The sequence below is a fragment of the Silurus aristotelis genome (assembly GCF_946808225.1).
Source record: "Silurus aristotelis genome assembly, chromosome: 5".
In the NCBI taxonomy this organism is placed as follows: Eukaryota; Metazoa; Chordata; class Actinopteri; order Siluriformes; family Siluridae; genus Silurus; species Silurus aristotelis.
In genome coordinates this window covers 7156210-7166624 of record NC_139578.1, presented here as the reverse complement: position 1 = coordinate 7166624, position 10415 = coordinate 7156210, and the positions used below count along the sequence as shown (strand labels likewise).

At 38.6% G+C, this 10415-nt stretch overlaps 1 protein-coding gene across 1 annotated transcript; it reads left to right on the top strand.

Annotated features, from left to right (window-relative positions):
- Positions 1-39: 39 nt before the first annotated feature.
- LOC310726369 (von Willebrand factor C domain-containing protein 2-like) lies at positions 40-10415 on the top strand. The gene is made up of 3 exons (XM_083541889.1): positions 40-586; positions 8016-8145; positions 9125-10415. Exons 1-3 carry the CDS (start codon positions 251-253, stop codon positions 9304-9306), a joined length of 648 nt encoding a protein of 215 aa, XP_083398015.1. The 5' UTR covers positions 40-250; the 3' UTR covers positions 9307-10415.

The following is a 10415-nucleotide window of genomic DNA, read 5'->3' as shown; positions in this document are numbered from 1 at the left end:
GCACCGTTAATATTCCGCTGTCACGTGCGCACCGTAACCAAATCCGAGAGGCGTGCAAAGTTTCTCGTGCCTCCCGAGTCCGTCAGAGCGCGCGCACGAATGTGGAACCAGCCTACAGTGCAACAGCGCCCGTTTCTAACTTTCTAACTTTTTTTAAATCGCAAAACTACAGCCAATTATTGCTACCATTTATTAATTAATATATATTTATATATTTATTTACCCCCCCTATAATAATAAGCCAGGGGCCATGGCGGCGATGGGGCGGCTGACCGCGTGGCTCGGAGTGGGCGCTTTTCTGCTCTGCGTGCGCAGCGTCTTCAGCTTCTCAGTGGCGGGGCAGGAGGGCACATGCGAGGCGAACGGCTCGGTGTACTACGTGGGTGAGTGGTACTTCTTGGACTCGGAACACTGCACGCAGTGCGAGTGCACGGCCGAGGGAGCGGCGTGCGCGCGCACCGAGTGCACCGCGCTGCCCGCCGCCTGCATCCACGTGAGCCGCTACCCGAGCGACTGCTGCGCGCGCTGCGAGAGGATCGGCTGTGAGTACCGCGGTGAGGTGTACGACCTCGGGCAGAAGTTCCAGGTGAGCGCTTCCAAACACCCCTTCCTTTAGGGTGGATGGATGGATGGATGAAAAGATGGAGAAGGTAGTGTTTGGATGGGTGGGTGACAGAAAAATGGATGAATGGGTAGGTGGGTAGGTAGGTAGGTAGGTAGGTAGGTAGGTAAATAGGTAGCAAGGATGGATGGATGGATGGATTGTTGGATGGATGAAAGGATGGATGGATGGATAAGTAGGTCGACAGGAAGGATAGATAGATGGATGGATGGGATGGGGAAGGTAGGTAGTTTAGTAGGTAGGATGGATGGATTGTTGACAGATGAATGGATGGAAAGATCGAGAAGGTAGTTGTTTGGATGGATGGTTGACAGATGGAAGGACGGAAAAATGGATGAATGGGTAGGTAGGTAGGTAAGTAGGTAGCAAGGATTGATGGATGGATGGATGGATGGATGGATGGATGGATGGATGGATGGATGGATGGATGTGAAATGTAGGTAGGTAGGTTGTTAGGTAGGATAAATGGATGGTTGATGAATGAAAGGATGGATAGATGGCTAGGTAGGTCAGTAGGTAGGATAGATGGATTGTTGACGGATGGATAAATGAATGGATAGATAGATAGATAGATAGATAGATAGATAGATAGATAGATAGATAGATAGATAGATAGATAGATAGATAGATACTGTGTAAGATATGGCTCTATGAGTCTGTTTTATATTTTTACTCATTCCTTTTTCTCTTTTTATTTTGGCGATTTTTATATATTTTATATTTATATATTAGTAGCTTGTGGTATGAACATAAGCATTTTTTACCGGATTTATTATTCTTGTTCAATCAGTGTTCACAGCCTTCTTCACAAATACTTACAGAGGTTACACAACTGAAAATGGCTTTGAAACGCAAGTATTTTATCTTCTGGTCTCATCTCAACATATGTTAAATGTTATCTGCACTTACTCAGGCCAACTGTAGTGTAGACCACTGGTTCCAAAACACAGTAACCTAGTAAATTGGTTCAATCTGCTTCAAGAAATCTGGGCACAAAGCCAGCCAAGATAATATTTCTTTTGGAAAGTTCACTGCCACCATGTGGTTGTCCCACTGTACAGTAGATCTCTGAATGGTACTTCCACTGGTAATTCAGCCTTCATACAAAAATGATTGCTTCACCTACATACATCTTCACCAGCATGAAGATCATGTGGCTCATAAACAATCTGTCAGTCTTTATGATGGTTCCCAGAAGCTCAAGGTGATAAAAGCCCCCCTCTGTACCACTGATAATATCAAGCTAGCTGGTTAAAGTCAGGCAAGTCAGTATACCTTAGTATATACAAAATAACAGAAGTGTTTTCGGATATCAGTGACCACTACTCCATCACCTGAATATTTACCTTCTTGCACATACTGAGACATATTGTAGTGCAATTAATCACTTTCAGAGGACATTGGACAGGGTAATGGGTAGATCTGGTTTTATAATGAATTCTGTTTGGTATAAGGATGATTGGTGACGACTGATCAAGAGTTATTTCGTACAGCAATTTACAGTGTATGTACTTCTGCAGGCCATAACCACTTTGGTTTATTAGAATATTATTTATTAGAGTTTGAAGGTCTAAATATGATCCTGCATAATAGAAAAACCTGGCAATGTAGTTACAAGGTGAAATAGATGTCTCTGAACAAGGAAATTGCCAGTACCTGTCTCTGGACATGCAGGTCCACTGTCTGCTGTAAAGGAAAAGGGTGACAAGGGACTCGACCACAGACATCTTCTGATGACATGAGACATTTGATATGCATTATGACTCAAGCTGAGTAATTTTTTTTTTTTAATAAATGGATGCAATAGGACTGACCTAAAAAATTCAAATACTTGAGTGTTTATTTGTTACATATAGGGCTGCAACAACTAATTGATGAAATCGATAATAATCAATAATGAAATTAAACGAATACCATTATCGATTAGTTGGGCTGCTGAAGTTGCTGAAGTACAGGTTAATCTGCAGCTGGAAAAAGTGTATCCCAAGTCATCCAATGCATGGCAGCATTTTATATTAAACACAATAAAGAAGACTGTAACCTGCAAGTTATTGGAAAGTGGAGCTTGTGTGGAATGGAAGTACTACAGTGATGCACCAGCACATGAAAAGTAAACACACTTGTGTCATAGATGGAGAGGAAACAATCACAGAGTAAATGATCACATTTTTAGTCACTGTTGTGGTTTTCAGCGAATGCTTATGCATTTGTACACCATGCATATTTTTTCTTTTTTTTTCCGAATGAACCCTGTTAGCCTGCTGCGTTTTTCGGTTCCGTTCTCTTTTTATAGCATTTGTTACTTTGAAATATGCCGAACTACGTTCACATGCTTGTTTTCAATATTTGTATATTTATGCATCGATCATTTTATTATTATGCAAAATGTAATTCATTATATATTTTAGATGCTTATATCTTTATAACTGAACAAAATGTCTGTTTTTGCTTAAATTTTTAAAGAAGGAAGCAACACCTGCATGAGTGAATTTGTTCAAAGGAGAAATCCCCCATACGCTTCTCAAAAAAGCAGCCACTATGAGCTTTAAAATGTCGATGTTAACGATAGTTAAACTCAATATGTGGCTTTTGCATTTCTAAAGTACACTTCTATACATAAATACCCTGAATTAGATGTTTATATAGTTATTATAGTTTGGATGGATGGTTGACGGATGGAAGGACGGAAAATGGATGAATGGGTAGGTAGGTAGGTAAGTAGGTAGCAAGGATTGATGGATGGATGGATGGATGTGAAATGTAGGTAGGTAGGTTGTTAGGTAGGATAAATGGATGGTTAATGAATGCTGATAAATGAATTATAAGCAAAGCATCTAATTTATCCAATTAAAAAAAAATCGTCCTATGAATCGATTATCAAAATAATCGTTAGTTACATCCCTGGTAAAATACAAACAGTTTTCTTTTATTTTTATCTACAACTTCTTAACGTCTCTACTTTCCTACTTTCTATATAAGTGCACCAATAAGGTTATGAAATAATGGATTCTCCACTAGACTTACAATGGACACAGTTTAAGGCTGGGAAAGAACAAACACGGTTTTTCCAGGCTTCAGCTATGTATGTTTTGGTGATTCTGTACCCACTACATACTCAGAGTCCTGTACTGGGCTGGTGAGTGTAACTTGATGCAGTCTTGTGCAGTCTTATGTAGCCCATCCATGCTGTGCATTCTGAATTGTTTGTCTGCTCACCACAGTTATAAAGAGTGGTTATTTGTTTTATCATAAACTTCTTTTTAGATTGAACCAATCTGACTGTTCTTTTTTTTTTACATCTCTCACTAATAAGTGCTTTCTGCCCACAGACCTGCTGTTAAATGGATGTTTTTTGGACCATTTTGTGTCAATTCTAGACACCACTGTGTTTGTGTTTACATAAAAATATATTGGCATATTGTTAGTTAGAAACTGCTACTGTGAATTAGTACTTTTTTTTAAAGTGTTATTTAAAATCTGTAATTTTATTTTCACTTAAGTATATGCTTTGTTTGAAGTTTTATTCAAACTTAGGAACTTAGGGAGTGCTTGGAAATTTCATTTCCTGGAATTTAAATTGCAAGAAAGATGGAGATGGCAGAGACATACAGCAGTGGTTGACAGCAGTGTTCTTGGGGAAGAAGAAGGGAAAAAGAAAAAAATACATAAATAAAAAAAAAAGTAAAGGTACGCTTTTAAGTCAAGTCAAGTCAAGTCAAGTTTATTTGTATAGCGCTTTTCACAACAGACATTGTCTCAAAGCAGCTTTACAGAAAACAACAGTGAAGGTGAATGGTGTGCGTTTGTCCCTGATGAGCAAGCCGTGGCGACAGTGGCAAGGAAAAACTCCCTTAGATGATATGAGGAAGAAACCTTGAGAGGAACCAGACTCAAAGGGGAACCCATCCTCATATGGGTGACATCAAAAGTTTGGTCATAAATCTTTCAACAATACAGAACAATTTGTGATCATCATAGATCCAGCATCAGCTTCTCCATGCCAGGGCCTTTAAACACTCGGCATCTACTTCTCCATGATCATCCATAGGTCCATAATCTTCACGAGGTGGGACGTGACTGGAGCTGGCCAAACCTCAGGATGCCTCGGGATGGGGAGAGAAAGAGAAGCAGTGGAGAGGAATTAGCGTAGCTGCTGTTCATGATATTAACAGCACAAGTTGATAATGTGCATGTGATCAGATGTTCTGGAGCACAAGGTTGTGATGTGATGTGTGTGATGTGTGTTATGTGTAGGCTTTGCTAAAAAGATATGTTTTTAATCTGCACTTAAACTGGGAGAGTGTATCTGAACCCCGAACACTGTCAGGAAGACTATTCCAGAGTTTAGGAGCTAAATGTGAAAATGCTCTACCGCCTTTAGTGGACTTTGCTATTCTAGGAACTACTAGAAGCCCAGAGTTTTGAGATCTCAGGGAGCGTGACGGATTGTAGCGTGTTAAAAGACTGGATAGATACATGGGAGCCAAACCATTTAGTGCTTTATAAGTGAGTAGCAGTAGTTTGTAGTCTATTCGAAACTTAATAGGAAGCCAATGTAGGGACGATAAGATTGGGGTTATATGATCGTATTTTCTTGACCTAGTAAGAACTCTTGCTGCGGCATTCTGAACTAACTGAAGCTTGTTTATTAATGATGCAGGACATCCACCTAGTAATGCATTACAGTAGTCTATTCTAGAGGTCATAAACGCATGGACGAGCTTCTCTGCATCAGATATAGATAACATATTTCTTAGCTTAGAAATATTTCTAAGGTGAAAGAAGGCTGTTTTTGTAACTTGATTGATGTGATTTTTGAAAGATAAGTTGCTGTCTAAAATAACTCCCAGGTCTTTTACCGTTGAACTAGTAGTTACAGAACAACCGTCTAAATGCAGGCTGAGATGCCGGAGCTTCTGTGTACTATTTTTTGGGCCGATGAGCAAAATCTCCGTTTTATCAGAATTTAATAGCAGAAAGTTATGGGTCATCCAATCTCTTATTTCTTCAACACACTCAGTTATGCGAGCTAATTGAGCTGTATCGCCTGGTTTGGATGAAATATATAGCTGGGTATCATCAGCATAACAATGGAAGCTAATTCCATGCCTTCTAATAATATTTCCTAATGGAAGCATGTATATTGTAAAAAGCAGGGGTCCCAGAACTGACCCTTGTGGCACGCCATAATTTACTAGCATTATCCTGGATAGCTCTCCATTTAAATCTACGAAATGGTAACGATTGGACAGGTAGGATTTAAACCAGCTTAATGCCTGTCCCTGAATACCGATGTAATTCTGTAAGCGATCGAGGAGAAGATCATGATCTATAGTGTCGAACGCAGCACTAAGATCTAGTAAAACTAATAGGGAGATGTAGCCTTGGTCTGAAGCTAAAAACAGGTCGTTAGTGATTTTAACTAGAGCAGTTTCTGTGCTATGATGGGGCCTAAAACCTGACTGAAACTCTTCAAAGATATTGTTCTCCTGCAAGTGGTTACATAACTGGGCAGCGACAATCTTTTCTAAAATCTTAGACATAAATGGGAGATTTGAAATTGGTCTGTAATTCGATAGTGTGTTTGGATCCAGATTAGGTTTTTTAATGAGGGGCTTAATAACTGCTAACTTGAGGGATTTAGGGACATGACCTAACGATAGTGAGGAGTTAATAATATTTAAAAGAGGCTCACCAGCTGTATATAACACTTCCTTCAGTAGTTTAGTGGGAATTGGATCTAACTGACATGTTGTTGATTTAGCTTTCATAATAGCATCATACAGCTCTTCCTGTCCTATACATGTAAAACAGTGTAGTTGTGGGGTTGTAAGTACGATTGTGTCGGGAGATGCTGTCAGAGGTTGAACTGCCACAATTGTTTTTCTAATGTTATCTATTTTTTCAGTGAAGAAATTCATAAAGTCCTCACTACTAAACTGTGATGGAACACATTTTTCAGATCCCTGATTTGTTGTTAATTTAGCGACTGTACTGAAAAGGAACCTGGGGTTGTTTTTGTTATTTTCTATTTTCTATTTTCTTTTAACTATAGTCAATGTAATATTCATATTACAGTAATACTGAAGTGGGGTTGTATGTGATTTGTATGCATAGTAAGTGCATTTCCTATACTAGACAGCTCAGAGCATTCTTCCAGTTTGCATGAGCAAAGCACAGTGCAGGGACAAAACCAGAGAGATCCACTGCTGAGCACAGAAACAACAACTCAGCATCAAACGAGAATTCTTTGAAGAGGATAAGATATGTGTTTTGTTGTTGTGTTGCTGTCCCTGTTCTCAGCAGTGTATCTCTTTGCTTCTCCAAACAGGGAGAGTGCTGAGTGCTGACTACTGCAGGTATATATATACTTCATACAACCACATTTCACTATCCCTTCAATAGGAATATGACGTCGACTATAGTATTGGCATAACTTCCCCATATTATTGTGTCGTGTTCATAAAGCATTTTCTACAGAATCCACAAACGTTTAAAGGTTGTACAAAATGTTTTATCGGATGGTCTGCATTAAAATGGCGCATTATACCTCTCGAAATGTTTTAAATGTTGTGTGACGACATATTTTTATTTCGTTATTGCATTTTTAATAACTGGAGACGGATGAGCCGCTGTGGCGACCCCTAATGGGAGCAGAAGAAGAAGAAGATTGTAATTTTAATTACATTTTATTAAAGGTGTCCCTTTTATATAAAATAAAAAAAAACAATTTGTTCAGATATTTATATCTTGTCTTGTTTGCTCTACAGTTCAGTCTTTTCTAAGACTCCTGAAACCTGAGTTCTACCGCCTTCTTTTATCTATAATAAAAACTCTATAGTAGAATAGCACTTCTCCATTGAGAAATAAAAACAGAATAATAAATTAAATAAAGGAGCTGCAGCATTGGATGCATATGGTACAGATCAGCTCTGGATATGCCTTGTTATCTTGCTCATTTAGTTATTATAGTTATTAAAATTATTATAGGGAATGGAAGAATCCTAAGGTGGTGATCAAAGCACTGTGACAGGTTTGCAGGTGGGTGCTTTTTTTTGCAGCTGATGTCTCTTTTGTTTTTTGTTTTTTTGGACCTATTTTGGAACTGTAGGTGGCATGCTGTCACAGTTTAAACAGCAGGTGGCTGTGCTGCCCTGTGATTTCTTTATCCTGGAGGCGAGGACGATATTGTATGCATTTGTCTAGGAGGACATTGTGTAAAAATGTCAAATTAAAGGTTAACCCTGTGAATTTTAGGTGTAAGAGCTTTACACATTGTCAGCTGGGGGGAAGAGGATTTTCTCTATGATAAATTATGCGTTCTATGTTATATTTCGAGAGGCGAGATTAGGTACTACTGACAACAACAAACGCATGTGAATATTTTTTACAGCCATCCGAATGTGAGCAGTGCACCTGTGACAACGATGGCATCGCCAGGTGCCTAGTGGCGGACTGTGCCCCCCCTGCATGTGTGAACCCGGTGTTTCAAAGTGGGAAGTGCTGCCCAGACTGCAAAGATGGTAAGCTGCTTTAAACAGCGTAGATAGACCCGATTTAGGGGAGAACACCCTTTATTCAAGCACCGACTTCAAAACGCATTACTAATCCTACTATTCTGAACATAGGACACCCCAGGCAATGAAACATCCAGCTTTTATCTGCAATTCGTTTCTCTTGGCAATGTATTAACCCTAGTGTAATACTCAAGCAGGAACATGACTGTGCCATTTTCTAGTCTTATCGACAAAAAATTTAATTTCCCCCCTTCTGAAATGAATCCAGGTTTGCATTGTATACCAGCTTGTACACAGTTCAAGTAAAAGATATGGGGAAAATATGTTTAGTCCATTTATATATAATACCATACTTTAAAATGGTTAAAAATAACCAAAGATTTTGAAGCATTCCAGGATGCTTAAGTGTATTGACCCTCCTACAGATTTAAAGCCTGCAGTTTTAACTGGGTGTTTACAGGCAGAGGCTTGATGCTGTGATTCTCTCTAGCCTTATAAGTTATTATTTGTGGGGGTGCTGATCATTCTGTGTTAATAATCTTCATCACGTATTATTCTTAATAAAATACAGGCATTCACTCTTTCAGTGAGCACTTTATTCTACTCTGGCTTGTGGTGATCCGGAGACTATTTGGGGAACACTGGGCATGAGTCTGGGATCCATGTTTTGGGAGGTGGGAGGAAACCAGAAAAGTCCGATGAAACCTACAATAACACAGGGAAAGCAACTCTAAAAGAGAGAGACCCAGAAATCTAAAATCCATTTTACCATCTTTTACCAAGTTTGGTGTGGTTAATTTTATTTATTGGAAGTGGCGAATACTTTTAATTGTTGATTGTAAGGCGCCTACATTACTGTTCCTCAGAATAAGAATCGAGCAAACGTTCAGATTTGTACATCATGCTATATTATCATAGCCCTTGGCATAATATTCGGCATGCTAATGTCATTTCCAGTCCACTTAGTGTGTGTAATTTCTTTTAGGCCCCAATTGCTATGTGGACGAATCTCGGACACAGATAATCCCCGGAGGCGATTCAGTGTGGGTTGATTCCTGCACCAAATGCCGATGCCATGACGGACAGGATGCTGGCTATTGGGAGGGCAACCGAGTGGCCACATGCACCCACCTTCGCAACTGCACAGTCAGCGAGGGGCAAAACTAAAACTCTTACACTCTCCAGAAGCAGAACATGAAGCACAGAAGGGCCTGCAGAGCAAGCTGAAGACAGCTTGTACCCCTGTAGCTGATTGTATCCTCTTGTAGCCTGTACGATTACATACCGAAGTCTGTCTTTAGTAACGTGCCCAAGTTTGAGGTTAGATGTTAAATGACATGGCTGAATGTCACATTGGCCTTCTATATGATGTTCTCAAATTAAGCCCTAGTATGTAGGCTGCATTGAGGGCCTATTTAAACGACTATACATGCAAATACAAAACCAACAGGAATAGCTTTGTTGCACAGTATTTGTTGTTGATTAGTTAGTAAATATATAAAAAATAATTTCTGGCCTTCTGTAGGTTTTACACATTGTTTAGTAACTATTAGATGTAAGATGTATGTATTGGGTGCTATACATGTAAAATAAGTCTTATTTTTTTGGAATATTGTGTAGACTCAGGTACAGATCTGTACAATACTTTAAACAATGCATATATACCGTATATAAAGCTGTTATTGGTTTGTATTATACAGTATACTGTCCTGTATTCCCTGCATCACATCAGGTGATGTTTTATGCCTGTTAATGGTTACATACAAATACATTTTTTAAATATTTACAGGGGAAAAAAATAAAAATCAGAGCAATATTCGAGAAACTAAAAATTATTCCGAACATGATTCAACCTGTGCCTTTAACTATGAGCCAATCGATAAACGGCTTTTATTTATTTTTTTTTATCACAGATTTTGCATAAGACTGTACAATATGTACAAATGTTCAACAGAGCTGATGCACATATTTTTGTTTATATAACAATAACATTTAACTTATAGAATACATTATCACTTGAGTATAATCTGAAAAATAATTTCAAGCAAGGGGGTTCTGAAAAATAAAAAAATCCCATGCAGGCATGGCAGCAACTAATGAAGTTACCATTTTTATTAGAATTTTTTTAAATATCATTTATTATATTATTTCTTCTTAAATATATGCTTTTTTTTTTTTTAAATAAGATAATGTAACTCAGCATTGGTTTGGTATGGTCTATCCTAATACTGAGCTAAACAGAGGTTCACAAAAATAAATCAACTATTTTGAGCAAA

Excerpts from the sequence above, each read along its gene's own strand:
- LOC310726369 (XM_083541889.1), top strand. The coding sequence starts at position 251 with ATGGCGGCGATGGGGCGGCTGACCGCGTGGCTCGGAGTGGGCGCTTTT. Across the intron at positions 587-8,015 it reads ACCTCGGGCAGAAGTTCCAG|CCATCCGAATGTGAGCAGTG; the intron begins GTGAGCGCTTCC and ends TATTTTTTACAG. Across the intron at positions 8,146-9,124 it reads CTGCCCAGACTGCAAAGATG|GCCCCAATTGCTATGTGGAC; the intron begins GTAAGCTGCTTT and ends AATTTCTTTTAG.